The sequence below is a fragment of the Phalaenopsis equestris genome, unplaced genomic scaffold (genome assembly GCF_001263595.1).
Source record: "Phalaenopsis equestris unplaced genomic scaffold, ASM126359v1 Scaffold000002, whole genome shotgun sequence".
Lineage (NCBI taxonomy): Eukaryota > Viridiplantae > Streptophyta > Magnoliopsida > Asparagales > Orchidaceae > Phalaenopsis > Phalaenopsis equestris.
In genome coordinates this window covers 79,866,052-79,886,635 of record NW_018164444.1, presented here as the reverse complement: position 1 = coordinate 79,886,635, position 20,584 = coordinate 79,866,052, and the positions used below count along the sequence as shown (strand labels likewise).

The 20,584-nt window shown below is 33.7% G+C and overlaps 1 protein-coding gene across 4 annotated transcripts in view; it reads right to left on the bottom strand.

Annotated features, from left to right (window-relative positions):
• The window catches only part of LOC110017817, a 38,604-nt gene extending 18,020 nt beyond the window's left edge, over positions 1 to 20,584 (bottom strand). The window contains exons 1-7 of one of the 4 annotated variants that reach the window (XM_020714931.1): positions 20,504 to 20,584; positions 19,903 to 20,001; positions 12,199 to 12,360; positions 4,726 to 5,697; positions 3,445 to 4,369; positions 3,075 to 3,361; positions 800 to 906 (exon numbers count right to left, since the gene is read on the bottom strand). In XM_020714931.1, coding sequence (XP_020570590.1) covers positions 800 to 906; positions 3,075 to 3,361; positions 3,445 to 4,369; positions 4,726 to 5,697; positions 12,199 to 12,360; positions 19,903 to 20,001; positions 20,504 to 20,542 — 2,591 coding nt within the window. In that variant the 5' untranslated portion in view covers positions 20,543 to 20,584. Of the gene's footprint in view, positions 1 to 799; positions 907 to 3,074; positions 3,362 to 3,444; positions 4,370 to 4,725; positions 5,698 to 12,198; positions 12,361 to 19,902; positions 20,002 to 20,147; positions 20,319 to 20,503 lie in introns of those variants that run through there. The other 3 variants (XM_020714932.1, XM_020714933.1, XM_020714934.1) reach the window with 3 other exon arrangements.

The following is a 20,584-nucleotide window of genomic DNA, read 5'->3' as shown; positions in this document are numbered from 1 at the left end:
CTTTTCTCATAATAGAAGAAACATAAATCGATGGTTAATCGAACCCTTGCCGCAATTTCAAATTTTTCTATACAGTTAATACTAATTATTCCCATATATTGCTCTAATCATGTATCCCTTTTTTACAAGACACTGAGAAGAACAAGCGACTTAATACTAATGCTAAAGTGCTACTCGAACTAAGATTCAAAGATAAACAAAAGAAATATAAAATCCTTTTGACAAAAATTTGAACTCCTCTTCCAATATGGCAAGTTATTATAATTCCCTAGCTATCTCAATTTGAGAATTGCTGAATGACAAAAATAACAATAATTTAGTGCACTAATTAATAGTTTTAAAATAGCAATTAATTTAGTATTTCACAAATCATCCTCGCTGCTTATTTTTCTATAATAGGAAATTTAAGAAACCTTCATACCAAATTTGAAGGACATATTCTGCACGGCCAATCAAATCAAAACAAAATGATAAGCCGTTTTTTTTTTTTTTTCAAGAAGAAAAATCAGGCCTTCTTTAACATTTGTATTTGGAATGCATAATATCCTTCTCTTTCACAAATTAAATATTTGTAGAAATTGATATTCGGTTACCTTCGCTGAAATATGAGAATCAAACTGTTTGTTTCATTGTTGATCACATCGTAGTATATCAATGAATCATACTTCACTCTATATTTTTCAAATGGTACAAATTGCTTTGATTGTGAGAGATAAATAAGGGTTATAACAACAAAAAAAAGTGCTTTCCAAAATAGAAAAAATTCAGAAGATTTCTGAGAAAGAAAAACAGAACTTACTTCCCCGGTGGTAATGCAGTGCCAGCTTGTATTGAATCCACAAGCCAGCGAACATTTATGATGAAGGCATTAACTGCACAGCCATATAGGAATTTAGTAGTTTCAACCTGCACATAATTAAAAGCAAATCAATTCTGTTAAAAGAGTTAAACCAACTCATATCACTTTAGCGTACTCAAAATAATGATTCAATTGCTAAATTTGTTTGTTCAATAGTGAAAACTCAACCCAAATTGATGCAGGAGCTTATTAGGGCATGGTATTGTAGCTGCTACAGTCCTCCATCATTTTTTCCTATTTGATTTCTCACCTTTTTCTATTTCATTCCTAAATCTATTACCTTTACATTCTAATCCCTTCCTATTCTAACTGCTAGTAAATATTATAAATATGTTGTTTACTATTAGGGTTCAGTTTTTTTCTTCTAGATTTTAAACTTCTGTCCAAGCAGCAGTAGGGACTGTTTTCCCTTTTAGGGTTGTATTCGAAGGCGAAGAGGGGCTCCAACTATAACTTGCCCGAGGTGGTGATCTTCTCCAAAGATTTGAAGGGTGCTCCTGCTGTCACTCGATTCCGCAGAGATATTTATCTTCCCCAAGATTCCCTCCGCAGTCCACAGTCCCAGTTTCCCAACCGCTAAACTCCTACCCATCCCACCACCAGAAATCCCGTGCTGGCCGCACCCCTCCTCCCTCACCATCTACTGTCGTGAACCCTCTTTCCTCCCAACCTACAGCCACACCATCTCGCTAACATCTCACCCTGCTACCCGCACTCTATCTACTCCCTCCCTCCCAATCTTCTACCGTAACTCCCCCATAATCCCCTCCCCCTCAACCTGCTATCTTCCTGCTATAACCATATCCTTCTTCCCGTCACCCTACCTGCTGCAGTCTCCACACCAGTCCAGCACTCATCCCTCCCTTTCTCCCTGCCACAGCATCCAACGATAGGCAACCCTCTTCCAGTCAGTCTTTTGTCCTGCAGCCCTCCGTGCTGCAGCCTTCACATAGCCTCCCCCTCAGCTACTCAACTCCACTCCAGTGACCCACAACCCACCACCGTCGTCCTAGTCCCGTGCCTATTGTATTTTTTATGTTACTTTTTTATAGTCACAAGTTGTCGTTCGTAACTCGTTGGATTTTTAGCAATAATATTCATATTTCTATTGTGGTTTGAGTTAACTCTGGTTTCACGCATGCACTCATCACACATGTGCACATAAAACACATACAAATCGGATGCGTAAAGAGCTTCACAATAAATGAATTGCATGAAAAGTTAATTTTGTTTTCAAATTGTAGCATTCAAATGAAATAGAAGATAGAATCAAATACATGAAATTTTAATGCATCTTGTTGAAATATGACTGTTTTAGCTAGTGAAATAAATCAGTAAAACTACAGCTTTAAAATTCTGCATACCATCGGATCGCATATTCGGTAAATGTTTAAATCATCACAAAAGCAATAAAACTGGATCCATGTGTAACTCATATAGTAGACCACAATCAATAAGATTAAAGATCGTATGAGCGTATAAAAAACTGGACAATTTGAGATGCTAAAAATCATAAAAAATTGGAAACTTCAATTTTTCAATCAAATAAAGGGAAAAGTAACACCTTTGGTAATGTTTTTAGCACCTCATGCAGGCACTCATAAGAATGAATGTGAAATTCCTAAACCCAGGCCCAAAAACTTTAGATAAAGTTAATGATAATGAATATGTTAATGATTCTATAATTTAATAGCTATAATATCTCAAAAGGTGATAACAAACTTCCCTTCACACAGAAAACCAAAGGAACTGAACAAAACAACAACAAAAAATAGAACATGATTACAGTCACTGCTTCACTGAATAGAACAATAACCCAAGCACAACAAATTATTGAAAGTCACACATAAACCACAGCCAAATTTTTTTGTAAAATTAATGCAGATTAACTACTTTTTAACCTATTTAACTTTCTCTGTTCAAAGAATAACCTTGTAAGCTGTAAAACAAAATGTCTTAATAGAAGAATTGGACACAAAATCTTCCAACCATGTAAGAGTAACAGCTATCAAAAAGGGAGAAAATATGCAAGCCAAAATTTTATTTAATAGTATTCAACCCATCAGACTTACTATATAGATTTCTGCTAACAATGCAAGAACATAAAATATCAGAATATATATTTTTTTTACCAAGCAAATAGCTTGACAAAATTATATATAGTTTTTTTGTTATTTATTTATTTTGTTGAGGAGAAACACTTGCATAAATATACCTTCTTTGGACATAGGATAACAGGAAGTTTCCTGCTTGCTAAGCTAATAGGCTTCACACTTAAACATGGAAATTTTGATGGTATATTTGGAAGAACATATCCACCATGTCTTCTAATTAATTCTTCAAGATCCTTTGATTTGCAACTTGAGAACCCAGTCAAAAGAAATTCCACACCCTGAAATATTATTTCTTTGTTCCTCACTGTCCTATTACTGATCAATTGTTCGTACTTATGATACCATCTGTATTCAGATTTGCATCTAGTGGCAGTTCCAGAACAAGAACCTGTGGAAGCGTTAAGAATATTGGAGCTAGCAAGTAATAAATTAGATCCAAATAAACTCAAATGAAAAGTTGCATTGCTATACATTTAGGCTGGAGTTTAGACACCTTAGGCCCATCCATATCGTAGGGGGCTTCCTGAAATCGAACTCTCTTCTTCCTAGTTCTTTCATCTCCAGGAGTTGATTGTAAATTTGATTGTACATGTATATGAGATCTGTTAATTGTTTCACTCCTGTAGCTAGCTTTTTTAGTTAAATCATCTGATCTGCATTTCCCTAAAGCTGATGCAGACAAGCTTTTAATGCTCTCATGCATATCACCACCCATAGTTACATCGCAACCTTCCAGTATAGGAGATGAGCATGCATCTCCATGCACAGTTAATTGAGTGTCATTATTATCAGTGTTCTGAATCGCAAAAGTTGACACTCTAATTTTATTCTGTTCAAGAATTTGTTCGTTGTTTGATCTACCTTCATCCAACCATTTTCCTGGCAGCTCAGTATCGTTTTTATTAGAACATTCAACAATCCTTTCACTCGAATTAGAGAGAATGAGGTCTATTCTCTCAAGGAATGGTTTCTGTAACATAACATTATTATGCAAGAGAGAATTTCCATCTAAACATTTTGAGTATATTGTAGTAATTGGATTCTTCGACTTTTGAGCACCATCTGTTGCACATTTGGTTTCATAGCCAACATACACTCCACTAGAAATACTACAAGGAACGACAGAACATAGAGGATCAAAAAGTGATGCGGTCCTAGAATAATCTTGTGAAAGTGGTGCTCCATGTTTAGGTTCCTGTTCGGAGCAAAAGTTGGAAGATGAAAGTCGCAATATGGTGTCTGAAGAAGAAACTACTGCAAGTTCTACTGACTGTTTTAACTGTGATACATCTTGCTCCAAAGAATCTATGGATTCCGAAAGAAAGCTGGTCTCCCAGTTAAAGAACTTTAAGTGCTTTTTGACCTTTGCATTGCTCGGTTGCGGAACCTTTCCCACCTTCAAAAAATAGTCTTTAGTTAGAAAAAGGTTAAGAATGATTGAATATAACAAGCTAAACAAAGAAATATCTGCAGTTGTTATGAACTGAATTGACAAGAACAAGTGAACGAGTAAAGTGTGAAATAGTCCCCTGACATTCCAGATTTTATAAAAGTGCCAAATTATTTTTCAGAATCTTTTGATAGCAGATGAAATAGTCCTCTGTGGGAACAATTTTAGCCCCTATTAAGAGAATTTAGAGATTAAATTGACAATTATATACTGTGGAACTAAAATGAACCCCTTAAAAAGTCAAGGAATTATTTTGACACTTTTCTCAAAAGTAAACTGCACTTGCTCAAAATTTGCCTGACCTTTTGTATACAGTGATGCTTCATAAAGCCCATCTGGTTTACTGGCAAAGCATCTTTATTGTGAAACTTTTGCTCCTGCTCTGGTGTATGATCTTTTAACGATGGTCTAGAGTAATTCAGAGGAAAATTATCCCAGGATTTTGTTTGTATTTGGGAAATTGTTTTACCAGTACAGACACCCTTAATATTTTCTGGAAGTGCTTTCCACTCATGTCCAATATTTTCTGGAAGTGCTTTCCGCTCATGTACAAGATCTTTAGCTAATACATTGCAGGCATACGATAAATCGGGCTTCAATATCTCCTGCTGTTTGGTACCTGAAACTTGAGTGCTGTTGGAGGATTTTCTATGAGTAAATGGGCATATTGACGTTTCAGCAACTTGCTCAACCGTTAAGCCTACATCTTCAAATGCATCAGACATAGAATTTTCATCCAAATCAGATAGGCGATCAGTATCATCGGGATCGGCAACTGAAAATGTATGAGCTGTTTCCAACAGACATTCATTTCGGGCATGTTTCAAACGAAGAGCAATTTCAATAATTGCTGCATCAGAAAGAGGTTCACATTGCATGCTACTAAACAACATTTCGGAAATAACCACTGCTTCAGAGGCAGCAATGGAGAGCTCGACAACATCATCTGTAACAGTACTCTTGAGGTCTCCGCCATCAAGTTTTCCATGAAATTCATGCTCAATATTCTGGTTAGTTTTGATTAGTTGATCTGTGTTTGGTTCAGACGACACAATTTTCTTAAAGACTGATGGCGAATTACCAAGTCCTGGGGTTGGGTCCCTGCATGAATACTGACAGGCCAAACCGTGAATGAACGCGGGATTCTTGGAGAAACTTCTGTGAGATAAACGTTTGTCCATTTCATGCTTCCACAAATGAGTAATTTCATTATATTGACCGGTTGAAACTTGTGAAGTACTTTCTGAAGAAAGATGCAGGCAGAAATGCATAGCCTGGGAAGAACGCGAATCCAGTGAACCAAAGACATGCATCCGGAAACAAAATATCTTAAAATTAGTCAAAGCTTCATCGGAATCACAACAAAATTGCCATTACACAGAAATCAATTGTAAAATCTAGCATTGAAAAAGAAAGGGGACATTTACACACATACCACTCAATGCCTATCTATTTACAAATCTAACTTCTAAACTTAACTTTATGAAATCATGCCACCCAAATCTTTCATATCAAGTAAAAAATACCACAAATTTAACTATCAAAAAGTCATATACAATTTTTTTATGCACAGGTAAGGTGGCATGCATGTAAAAATTGAATTTTTGGTGTAAGATAAGAAAAACATAAGAATTGAGGTGCATGCACGTAAATTTTTCCAAAAAAAAAAAAAAAATTGAATTGGCTGCGCCGGTTCAATGGAACCAACAAGCCAGCTCCACTAACATGGGACGAAGGAGGAGAAGATCGGGATTCATCCCAAGCAAAGAGACAAACAATACTTGTCCCATGTAAAACAAAGAAAGTGAGATAAAAACATGTGTGGGTGATGAGCTGTGGTAAGAGTGACGTGATGTTGTGCAAACCAAGTCTCGAGTACCTCAACTTCAAATTAAATGATTGGTAGAAAAGAGTTTGTTTATAGAAGAAGATGAGCTAATGAAAATATGTATGACAATATTGTATTTTGTTTTAGGATTTTTATTAAAAATTATTGTAAATTAAACATTTTTGTACATGCCTAGAAGATATTTAAAAAAATATTGATGTTCACTACCTCTTAACCGGTTGCATGATATTTTGTATTGTTAAAAATGTTAAACTGGTATAAATCCAATGTCGAATGATCTGTTCCCTCCTTAATAATTCCAAACACCCAAATCAGATCATAACAAAATCGATACCAAAGACATAAATTTTAATCTTGATCAATGACCCATTAGAATGATCAAATAAATTTATAAAAGTGCAAATAAAAAAAATCTTCGATTATAATTAGATTTTTTTTAAAATTTCAATTGAAGTCGTATATTCAACAATTAATATGATAAAATACATTTTTTAAAAAATTGCATCTTCAACATTAATAATTAGCCTATTAAATTGGATATTAAAGATACAATTTCAATTGCTATATTTACAGTATTTGATATACAAGTTATAAAAGTTTATAAAATGTAAGTAACAATCATACACACACACACACAATATATATATTCAGAATATATCATTTGAATTAAAAATTTCAATTTTTTGGTAATTGATGATTTTCTTTGCATATATATATATATATATATATAGAAAAAGCCCGAGGGCAAATATATTAATACAAAAAAAATACAAAAAAGTTGTATGAGAGGACCTAAAAGAAAGTCCAACTCATACAATACAATACACACAAAAACTCAGATAAAGCAAAGATACAAAAGGTAAAAAACCAGAAAACTACAAAAGGACACAAAAATGCTAGGGACGACCCATTTTAGTCCTCCTTCCTCTAGTTCTCGGAAGTGTGTTGGCTAACAAATTGGTAAGGTGTGTCCCATTGCCCGAAATAACCAAAGTATCATCCATCATATTTCTGAGCTCAAGTAGATCTTCATTCTTCTTCCTCCTCCTAGATGTGTAAACATGTCATTCTTCATCCGATGATTGACTCATCTGATCAGCTGTGTTCGGATAGATGTAGGTCGTTGCACGTCTTGATCCCCATGAACATGAGTAATATTAACATCTTTCTGGACCTAATGAGGCGGTTGTGAAGCAGTAGAAGTATTTCCACCTGTATTATCAGTGCTAGGTTCTAGGGCACGCGAGGTCTGAAGAAATTCCCTCTCCCCCTTGATAGAAGGTTCCAAAGACGAGGGAGCTACAACTGGGGATTGAATAGTTGTCATATTGTCTGCCTGATCAGAAGGAGATGGAATCACAGCCTCTAGCGGAACAGTTTGCTTTTTTGGTCTGAGGTGGGGGAGTAGATGATGACATTGAGAACTGGAGTGTCCGAACATACGACAGTTCGAACAATACGATTGAAAATGTTCAATCTTTATCTTCTATCAATATCCATGATGTTATGTGCCCAACCAAATTTCCTCAGAAGAAGTGATGTCTCTTTCAACAAGTACTCTGGCTTCAGAAGGACGGGGCAGATTAAAAGTAGGAATGTCGGTCTTGAGTGGCTTCCCATAAGCTGAGACAATAGAGTAAAATACTTTTTGAGAAAAATATGAAATTTCAGACCCAGGGAGACGAATCCAAACTGGAATGATTGGCGGTTCTGTCTGTGGGTAAAAAACCACAGACCATTTCAGAATCTTCATTGCTCTGTTATCAATCCATATTATCCTTCTAGCAAATAAGCGCATGTAATCTTATTCATTACTAATTTGAATAAGAATGTGTCTCTCATCTAATAACCCGATTTTTCATTCTCCAACAAGGTGTATAAGTTCAAATTCTTTGCGAATGAGCTCCATTTTCGGATGACCATATAGAAATTTCACAACCAAATTTAGAAAACAGGAGGAAGCAAATTGAAAACCTTCAGCTTCTGTAAAAAAGATGACAGGCTTCCCATTCTTCCTACCAGGTTTCTTGATGTCCTCCGCCCACTCAAACAAAGGAGGGAAAGATGATGATTTTGGTGTGTCTAAGACATGGACACCGACAAGGGCAACTGCATAAGATTTGTCCGAAGTCATCTTCAAAGATAGTTGCGATGTTAGAGAAGAAAGCAGATTGGGAAAAAGTCGCGTCGAAATAGCCGAAGCTAAGAAAGGGACGGCGGGGTGAGACAGGACGAGCGCAGAGAACGCAGAAACGAGCGGGAGACGAGCCTAGCAGAGAGAAAACAGCAAACAGCAAGACGGGCCGCAGAGCACGCGAGCGGGTGAGCGCAGAACACGCGAGTGGGCAACACGTGATCGAGCGCAGAACACGCGAGCAGGCGAGCCTCGTCTTAGAGCTGGAAGAAGCGGGGGGGACGAAACAGAAACGAGCGCGAAGAATCTGAGAGGAAACAGCGAAGCAGAAGCCGTAATTGTTGCTAGGATTCGCCATCGGGCAAAACCCTAGCAGACTCGAGCGAGGAACCCTAGCAGACAGACTCGAGCGAGGAAGACGACGCCATATATATATATATATATATATGTCTAAGGAATGACCGGAGGCTATCAGACGAGCCCCGACGAGCCCTAATGCGCCTAACCACTCGAGTACCAACCCCATAGGCAAGAGGGGATTCGAACCCTAGACCAAAGGAGACTTATACCGGACAAAGCCTATGCTCTACTAACTGATCTAGGAACGCGGTGCTTTTTATTATTATTATTATATAATATATCAATTTGTTAGCTGGTTCATTTCCATCTAAAGTGAATCAGAGGCAAAACTAAAGTGAATCGACCTATTAGGTCCACTCATATACCATCTACTTTTGGTTTTTTAATTTTCTTCTTTTTCTTTTTGTGTGTGTTGTACCGTATGAGTTGGGTGTCTATTAAGTCCACTCATATAACTTATTTATACCCCTTTCTCTTTAATATAATTGTCATCGGGTTTTAAAATATATATATAGTAGTTTCTTTCACTAATATTATCTTGCAATACAAAAAAAATTACTCATTAATTTCATTAATTTTATTAAAATTCACAGAATCAATAAAAAAATTTATAAGAATCAATCTTTAAGTACACTAACAGCCCAATCAATCAAGGACTTCAATAGAATTATGCATAGAACTTAAAAAAAATAAAAAAGGAGAAGATTTTAATTAAACGTTAAATGAAAGTTGATAATTATGAGACAATGTGATCATTCCAAAATTATTCATTATAATTGACATTTCTATATTTTTACAATCTATAATATTAATTATTTTTCTAATAAATCATTTATTTTTATACAAATGTCATTAAATTATGAATAATTATGTTTACAAACATCATAAGCCATAAAATTTATAATCAACTATATATATAATTGTTTATCCATCTTCAAAATTATCAACAAAAAATTTTAATCTCTCATACATTTTGATGAGCATTTGATATTTTACATGTAAAATTTGATAAAAAAAAGTATATTATTAATGTTCAATGATTTGGCATTTAAAATATATTAAAGTTGTTATGATCATATTTTAAAAGAATAACCAAAATTATTAATAAATATTTTTATGCATATAAAATGTGATTTGGTTATTATTTCACAATCATATCTAATGAATTATTTCTTTCCAACATAAAATCATGAATGTATCTAATAAAATTGTGGTATAATATTCTCATATTTCATTAAAAATACACCCTAATAATTAAATTTTTAACTAATTTTTGCATTATTATTAAAATTTCACTTGATTTTAAACTTCGATAATAAGTATTATGTTTCTTCCTTATTAAAATGTTTGTTTATTACATTTCGATTTTATAATTTTATTCATGTCCACTTAATGCAAGTTCAATTATACTAGTATATATATATATATCTACTGCAAAATTTTATTGCACACACACATAAATTCATTCATCATTCACATTTATCAAATATGTGTTCGACATCGCTAGGGGTGTCGAATTCGTAGGTTGGGCAATAATCTAGCCTGAAATTGACACGAACCTGGCCCAAATATTAAACAGATTAGAAAGTCCAACCCAAACTCAATCTGCCTTTAAGCCACTAACCTCAACCCAACATATATAACTTGGTTAACATATGACAACATTTATTCAAGTCAAATTCGGGTCAATTTTGAGTCAATCTTTAATTAATTTTAGGTAGGCGTGTCAGCTGTGTCAATTTGGGTCAATTTGAGTTAGTAGATCAACCCAAACTCGACTCAAAAAATTAAATGGTTTGGATTCCTAACCCGACGCAAAATATTAAAATGGGTTAGGATTCCTAACCCGAAACTTGAGTTCTAGTTGAGTGGAGTGTCGGTCAATTTTTTACACTCCTAATCGTCACACATGCATGGTTTAATATTCCATCTATTCTTGCAAAATTCTCAGTTATTATGCATATCAACTTTGCACTCGTTGAAGAAAATCTTCATCTACAATGCAAAATTTTCAACATTTTCATTGTTAGACGATTTAGTGACGTGAATGTCCATGGGTATTTGTGAAATGTGGAAGTTCTTGTGCGATTTGTTTTGCAAAATGAATGATTGTTAGAGTGAATTTTGATACAATTGAGATATTTCAAACTAGACTAGCACAATATTACATCTTTTGTCTGTCATTTTAATATTCGAAAAAAATTGTGAGGGCCATTCTCCCAATAATTTTGATGATTTAGGAACATCAACATAGTTTGTTTTACAGATGAGTGATATTTTAAATAAGTTTCAATTAGCTGCAGAATAGTTTGTCTCATCCTTCATTGCAACAGACACAATCAATTATTGCTGTGAATGGTTGTGTTTTTCTCCTTTTTTTTTTATGAAATTTTATTAAAAAAACATTTTGATTCATGGAATGGTGATAACATTGAGTCAAAATAATTTGAAAATCCTTTTTACCAAAAGTTCAATCACTTTAAGCAAACTTAAAAAGTGGTAAGAAATCTATTAATAATCTCACCAATTTATTTGGAGGTGTCAAGTTTGATAAGTAATCTTTATGTCCGCTTTGAAGTTAGCAGTTGTTTGATGAGCTTCTATCCATCCATCCATCTAAACTTGAAACCTAGCGCAAGCTCCATTTACTACTCTTAGAAAATTGCTAGCAGGTAGAAGCTAGAAAAAATGTGAAGATTTCTCTTTGCACATGCAAAAAGGGAATAAGGAGATGTGTTTAGCATATTGAGATCTTTCAAAGTAACACTCTGGAACCGAAGCTTTAATGTTTAGTTCTTAAGGATAATGCATTAGATATACCAATTTACAAACATTTTGCAAAATTTCAAATCATTAGAGGTTTCTGGTATGTAGAAAAAATATGATAGGATTGTCATTGTCTACAAAGATACAAATATGATGATTATTCTTATAGTTCTATTTACACTCTAAATCAGGCCAAGCTAAACAAGCAAAATAGCTTCAATGCACGCCTGGAAAAGCAAAGGTCGGACTGAAGTGGAGGAAGAAACATATCAACTGACTAGAACTGGAATTTTAAGCCTTTTTTTTTGGTAGTACTAATCAAGTAGCAAGGATCCTCCTCTATAAATATTAAAATCATTGGTATCAAAATTGGGAAATGATGCACACTGTGAGGCATTGGCAATTGGAAAAGGTTAAATTTGAATTAACACATGCAGAAAAAAAAAGGTAAGAAATGCAACCCAGTTGCATCAAAATGAATGACCTGGGGATAAACATCAAAGTCTAACACGTGGAAAGAAAGGATTCTTTAAAGAGCTACATTATTTGAAAAGGTGAGCCAACTTTCAAAAGAAATTACTCTTGATGGAAAAAGACTATAAACATGATAAATAAATAAAAACACGCATAATTCCAAAAGATAACAGTACACAACTTGTTGCTTACTAAGTAGGTATTGAACCTTACATCTGAACAAGAAGCACTTCCAACCTGTTGTTCAACATCGCCAGATAAATGTAAGAAACAGCTAGTATATTTGGCTGCTCCACTTGTAATTGATTGAGTGTTACTCCCTTTGAATAAACCTTCGTGTAAAGTTTGACATTCCTGACCATGATCAAAACTAGAAAGGTCAATAAGTTATAAACAAACTACAAAAACAACAACAAGCCTTTGTCCCACTAAGTAGAGTTGGCTACATGAATCCTTTTTCTTCATTGTGTTCTATTGAGTGTCATATTTTAAAAACTAATTGATTCATTAAAAATAATGGAAACCTTGTGGGTAAAAAAAGTTTTGCCGCCATCAAATCAAATGCCAAAAGATAGGAATATCCAGCAATAATATTCAATTTATACTTACTAATAAGCATTGGTAATTCCTTCGAATGGTAGAAATATTAGAAACATGCAAAATTTATCAGGCCTGCAATCATGAGAACATGCAATAATTGAATGATGAAACTATCATGTAGTGTATGCACACATACGCATACATATATATTAGAAAAGGAAACTGAAATAGTGAATGCAGAAGATTCTGCTTAACAAGATAGGCAGAAGTGGAATATGTAAAATGAATAGAAATTCATAAAATAGGTCTTGAAAATTACTGTGCCTTGGAAAGCAGTTCTTTCATTTGTTTGTAAGAAGGTGAAATAGGGTAGGCAACCAAACAGGCAGCAAAATTTTATACTACGTAAGAAACTGAATGAAATGAAACAATATATGCCAAACAATGGATCCACAATATAATGATGTTCAATACTAAAAAATGAAACTAGATAGCCAAAAATATAGGTTGAAATTTTGTTCAAAAAAAGAAACTAGGTTCTATGAAGCGTAACAAACTACTTTTAAACAGCCTAATAATTGGAATTCTAAACTTACTCTAAGGGCTGATCATAAGGCAATCCTCGTGAAAATAAGAATTAAAGTTAAAACCACCAATTCCTAATAAATCAAAAATGCAAACGCATAAAGAAAATCATCTCTATATAGATCATCAATCAGATGACAAACAACCAAAACAATCAATACTACTTGGACAACAATCTCTCCTCTAAAAAGTAAGAATGGTGAAATCTCCCATAAAGGTTGAAGAAGGAATACATTCCATCAAAAGAACCCTATAATCTCTCAAGAACAAACAATATCCATGTTTTTATAATATTTAAAAACTGTCTAAATGTTACAATTAGAAGTGCTGTGGCAAGTATAGAAATACACCTGACCTATATAAACTCCATTTGTAGAAGCAAAAACAATTATTAGGGGCATGATAGTGCTTCAACTTCTTGATAGACTTGCTGAGTTGCACCACTAAGAGGTATATCAATGCTAATTCTAAAAGGTAAAGCATGCACAAACACACTGAATTATTACTAACAATAAGTTCAATAAGGATCTATGGGTCAGATATGTAAAAATAAATAGATGGAGTGCAAATCATGTGCAAAATATATTTAAAGTTTAAACTAAATCATAGCAATTTCTAGAAGTTCCTAAACATTCTAATGAACTCACATAACAATCATATACATTTCCATATATACGACAATATTCATTTAAAAGCCAATGTTTGATTAATGCAAATGCGCAAAATATAATGCAACAAAATTAAGAAACAGAGTCGCATTCTATGAGTTATTTCTAGATTTAGTTTGAGTTTTAATTTCAAATTCATATTTTGCAATAACTGTATTTTAAAAAAAATTGTTGGTTTGAACATATAACCGCCTCCATGTAGGGCTGTAAACGAGCCGAGCTTGAGCGAGCTCGTGTTCGACTCGTTTGAAATAGCTCGTGTTCGAAATCGGCTCGTGATCGAAATTGGCTCGTGAACAGTGCGTTCGTGTTCGGCTCGATTTAAATATTTGTGTTCGTGTTCGGCTCAAAATTAGCTCGTTAAAATTAAACGCATTCTATGAGTTATTTCTAGATTTAGTTTGAGTTTTAATTTCATATTCATATTTTGCAATAACTGTATTTTAAAAAAAATTGTTGGTTTGAACATATAACCGCCTCCATGTAGGGCTGTAAACGAGCCGAGCTTGAGCGAGCTCGTGTTCGACTCGTTTGAAATAGCTCGTGTTCGAAATCGGCTCATGTTCGAAATCGGCTCGTGAACAGTGCGTTCGTGTTCGGCTCGATTTAAATATTCGTGTTCGTGTTGGACTCGAAATTGGCTCGTTAAAATTAAATTGAAAAAAATAGATTTATAGTGTGAAATTCGAACATGGACCAAATATATACAAAAAAAGGGATTAACCACATTATCATATGAGATGTTATGATTTAAACTTAGATATAAATATATATAATATATTACTATATAAATAATATATGTAATATACTATCATATAAATAATTATATAATTTTTTTTTTATTTCGAGCTAAAACGAGCCAAATGCGAACAACCGAACACGAGCAAACAAAGAAATGTTTGTGTTCGGCTCGTTTATAATTCGAGCTTTAAAAATTTGTTCGTGTTTGGCTCGTTTACTTAACGAACGAGCCGAACACAAGCTGTTCGCGAACATTGAGCTTTTTTGACAGCCCTACCTCCATGGTTCTGTGTTAACAAGAGTCCCCACTCGAAGCGAACAGAGAAGAAATAGAGACTAAGGCGTTATTTGGTAACCTATTTTAAGATGGATTTACGTAAATCCGGGAGTTATTAAATCCGATCGGGACGTGGACTTAAGGGGATCGCCACCTAACTTGTTAAATCCTGAAATAAAATGTCAAACATTCCATATAGATTTATGTGGACTTAAATGAAATCATACCAAACATAATTTCGGATTTAACATCACTGAATTTAAAAAATCCGGATTTATCAGTTAATCCTGATTAAATTAAATTCTAAGTGCAGCCAAGTCGAGAGAGCAGAAACCAAGGAGAATGAGGAGTGAGGGTTCTGAAACCTAGAAGGGAAGACGACACTGCTTTTGGGCTCAGTTCACGCTTGCAGTGGAATCGTCCCTGGGTGTCGAGGTGTGGAAGCGAACGATGACAACGCTTGCTTGTGCGGGAAGGTTCCACGCCATTGCAGTTGAAGGGAGCCAAGGTCGCCGCGCATGTACTGTGCGAATGGGAGGAGAACCTGGTCGCTCGAGCGGTTTCGACGAGTACCGAGGAAGGGATTGCCGTGCGGTGAACCTGGTCGGTGATTTAAGGTCAGGATTATTTCCGTATTTACGGTCAGGATTATTTCCGTTTTTTTAAAAAATAAAATATTAAAAAATTTTAGGTGGGGCCTACCGAAATACATCAGGACCGTAAATCATGTGATTCATGATTTACGGTCCGGATCGGCGTCCGCACGCAAGCATGGAATAATTTTTCCCGCATATGGGCAGTGCTGTAAACAAGCAGAAATATAAATGAACCTGTTGCAATTTAGCTACTGTATTTTCCTAAATAGGATGTTTATGTTCCGTTCGAATTAAATTCAATTTCTTCGCACTCGTTCGAAATTAGATGGAAGAAATAAATAATAATAATAAATTTAATTATTTCTTATAAAATTACAAAAAAAAAAGCATCCTTCTATTAAAAAAAAAAATTTAATTATTTCTTATAAAATTACAAAAAAAAAAAGCATCCTTCTATTAAAAAAAAATTATTTCAACATTCTTATTATAAATTATAATAACAAATATAATATAAATTTGAAGCTCTAATCTTAAATTCTCGATCACCACAAATCATTATTATATAATAAATAACAAATAAATTAAAATTTTATAATTACATTACAAATAGAAAGAAAAATACATTCTTCATTTTGCTCATATCTTCCAAATCTAAAATCTCAATTTTCAAGTGCATAAACTTTACATTAGAACACATAAACTTACGCAACTTTAAATTCACATATAATTAAACACATAATAAAAATGTCTTCTCATTCTTGAAAATAATTAAAAAAAATTTATATAAATGCAAACTATGATAAAACAATTCAATGAGATAAATCCACCAACATGACAACATTTATATGAATGTATGTTAATATGTTATATGTATCATGTAGTCTTCCTTAAGTTTAAAATAGATTAAGGAAAAAACTTATCAACACATGAACATTGATGGCCTGCATATAAAAGTGAACAAATCTGAGCTGAACTAAATGCCCAAACTCATCAAATACAAAATTACCCAAACTGAAATTTCAATAAATGTATAACTGAACTAAATATCTTAATAAAACAAGTCCAACAACATCAAAAGTGAACTGATCTGACTTCTGAGCACAAACGAACTAGATATAAGTACTTGAAGCAAGACCAAAAACTGTGATACGCAACATCATTGTCATAAATCAAACTAACTTATATGAGAGGCTAAAATCGAAGCAACAATCTAAAGAATCAAATTAAAACAACTATTCAGAAAAAAAAGCAACACTGCCTTAAAACCAAATAGTATTGCAGTCGATATACCGAGGTACTAAATCTTAACCAAAGAATAAACGAATCATACTCCCATTCTAGCCCAAAATGGCAATAATATAATCTTAAATAAGAAAAACGAGAGACAAGAGAGGGGCTAGCCAAAGAACTGTCACAAGAATGACTAAATGAGATGAGAGATTCAGATTTCATAGTATAAAAAGCTCACAGAGGCGAGTCACGACTCGCAAGCCACAAGTGAGAGAGAGTAAGAGATGACTACTCCTTTACAGGAGAAAGAGGGAAAGGAAATCGCGTCGTCGGAGACGAAACAAAAATCCTAACTCAAAGAATGAGAGCCCGTTGCTCGAAGTTTCACCCAAGAGCCAACTCGAAATGAAAATGCGACCGCGAAGCGATTAGGGAAATAGGAATATAGAATATAGAGAGGAGAGGAATAGAAATTATTAGTATCAGGGCTTTTTAATAATTTATTAAAAGGAATTGTAAATTAGAATTAGGGTAGGTTTCTAAATTAAGATATTTATTATTTAATAAAATAATTTAATTTTAATTTTTTTTTATATTTTCTAAAATAGTAAATTTAAAATTTCTTTTAGAATATAGTTATAATTTTTTATATATAATTATTTTAAATTAAATTTTCTAATTTGAACAATAACAAGAAACACGATCAAACACAGTTCTCTTTGTACTTAACTCATTTATAAACCAAGTTCAAAAAAACTATTCATGTTCGGCTCATTTATTTATTTGACAGCCTAACTATATCAAAGTGTTTGTAATATAGTTATATATCACCAAAAAAAAAAAACATTCTTTAAAGCGCTGGAATGGCCACTTCAAATTGTAACAGTTCCAATTACTCAAGAGCACAATATCAAAGTGTTTGTGACATAATGCATAAGCATTCCAAGCATTCCAGTATCAAGTGTACGCTTCATTATGTGCTTTGAAAGATGGAAACTTACGCTTTATTTTTTAAAAAATTCTGGTACCCTAATTCAACATTGTATGCTTTTCAAATGTAAGAAAAATGAAAAAAAAAAAAGATTCAAAAAGCAAATTTAAAAATCATTGCTTCTAATATAGCCTAAGATTCCCCTTCTAAAAGGTTCAATTCCAAAAAACTTCATATCATTTTCACATCGTCCCTTTGTAATATTTTGCCTTTAACCTCACGTTATGTACATTCTCATCAACCTTTCACATTACCACCTATTTACTGTTTTCTTTGAATTGCTTCTCATATTATTTTCTACGTTCATACAAGTGCAACGCCTATTTTGATCAGTTTTATTTGAATAGCGAACCACTCCAATAATTTGATAATTTTAGTTGTATATACTTATTATGTATTTATTTATTTGTAACTTAAGTCCACTTTATGTTAATATAATTTTAATATAATAAATATTAAATGACTAAGTTCATTTTAGTGTGATATGTTTTGATGTGTTAAATTAATGATACTAATTGCAAATTGTAAGAGCATACATTTTGTTATGTATGAAAAATTCTTATTTTTAATATTTATTTAATTAATAATAGCAAAATATATTTAATATTGTTAACTATATAAGATTAAAATGATGAAATTTAAGTTCTCTTATACAAGGTGGTCAACAAATTTTCTTCTTGCTTACACTTTTTAAAAAGTTGATGTCCACCTAATGGGACAAAGGTTTGTTGTTGTTGTTGTCGCCGTCCATCTACTTGAGTCTAACTATCCACTAAAATACCACAAGGGCACTGACGCATATCTGCAGCCCTTACAACCATTAGTTATTGCGTTTAGTTTGTTGCAAACTGCATATATCTGTATGGTTCTGCTGCGGTGCTGCATCAAAAATACCTTCCTTTATGCTCCATGATCTTATTTGCTTTTAACTCCAATTCATCTGTCGCCAAATGCTAATTCAACATATGTACACAGCCAATGCTATGTCTTGTCAAGGCTGACATAAGTAAAATGAAGGAAGAAAGCGGAAGCATATCTCAATAGGCATGACTCCAAACATTAGAGTTATTGGTCTAATAGCATCAAAATAAGGTTCCATTCCAAATAACTCGGCTCAACCTAACATACTGCAAAAATGATTCAAAATTTTGTGGCTGATTTTTTTCAACTTCACTACTACCACCAAGTCTTCTTCCATTTGGTACTCATGAACAACTTCTTTAAGAAAAATGAATCATGGACAAATATGACAACTTTGGACATTACATTGTTGGTTGCCAAACTAATTTTTTCACACCATTATATCAAAAAAAAAATCCAATAATAGTATGTTCACAGGCTTTGCCTTGGCTGGATTGGAGAATCAGGTTGGATACTATATTATAAGGCTAAACATGACTCAATGCGGTTCACTTCTAGCAGAGGAAAGAATTGAGCCAACTCTAAACAGGGTTGAGAAAATTGGAATCTGATTCCAACAAAGTTTTGCTCAAACCGATTCAATCTGAAAACAAATATTGTGTTTCATTTCAAGCCAGTTATAGTGGTGAAGATGTCATCTGAAAGACATTTACATTTATTTTTTGCACTGACATATATTTTTTATACATTTTGTATGGAATAAATTGTAAGAATTATAGTTAATGCTTTTACTCTTTTGTCTTCAAAGTTGTAGCTCAAAATATATAATTTTAAATATGTTTTAAAGAAATTTGTTAGATACTTGTAAATCATAACCTAAAGAAAGCAGCTTAACTGAAAGAACAAGTTTCCAAACTAGAACCAAAAACAACACAAATGGAGAAAAAGTGTTTCCTTAATCATGGTGGTTTCCCAACTAAGGCTATTAAATAACAATTTGAAATTTGATAAGATGAAAAATAACATGATATGATCATTTTTTAAAACATATGATTATAAGGAAAGATGGAAATAACGATGCAAAGCTTGGAAATTCCGTGACTTAGCGAGAGCAGACTTACTTTACATAAGACCAAGACTGACAAAGCACAACATGATAGAGTGATAATGTGGAAGCTACTGAACATAAGAATCATTGAAAATACCATTAAAAGAAGAAGCTACTAAACATAAGAACATGTCTTCTGATGCCACACACATGTAAAAAGTGAAAAAAAAAACATAACTTACATTTCATTCACCAGAAACCAAACAAAAGTACTGAACAAGCACATTCATTCCACAATGAATGTTCCAATAACTCAATCTATATAACCAAGAATCACAGAATGAAAGCAAGATACTCACCTTGACCATATCTGGAATTGCATTTTCTTGACTTTTGGCGTGAAATTCGTTGTTTGGATGCTCATATGGCTGTAGCCAAATAGGGAGCCAAGCTGCGTCCTGGATTAAAATAGAAACAAAAGCACTCAATAGTTTGCAACATAACTTGCAACAAGAAACTATGCGCCCCTTCTTGAACGAAAAAAATACCACATTCGATCAACCAAGCACAAAATGTAAATAATAATAATAAAGCAATACCAGACCTGAATTCAGATAACAACCAAGCAAAACAATCAACGGTCTTGAACCACATCAATTTCAAAACCAGGTCGGAATTAGGACTTAGCAGCATAAATTAGGCATTCGCTTGCAAATAAATCGCATTCGACCGTCCAAATACAAATTGATAAAAAAAAATGAAGATAAAAACCGCAGCTGAAGCGCATTCAGAAAGCACCCCAACCACAGTATCTAGAATAAATCGAAACGCTGGCGAAGTATGATCTCGCGATGAAAGCTTGGAGGGAAATAGAAACCAAGAGGGATAAAAAACTGGAGAGAACAATGAGCGGCCAGAGATTATGCATACTAGAAAGATGAAGAAGGGAAGATGGCCAACCTCTGAGAACTGGGGTGAGTGATAACCAGGGCAAGCCATTAGATTGAAATCAACTGATCGCCCGAAGTTGCGTTCTTGCGG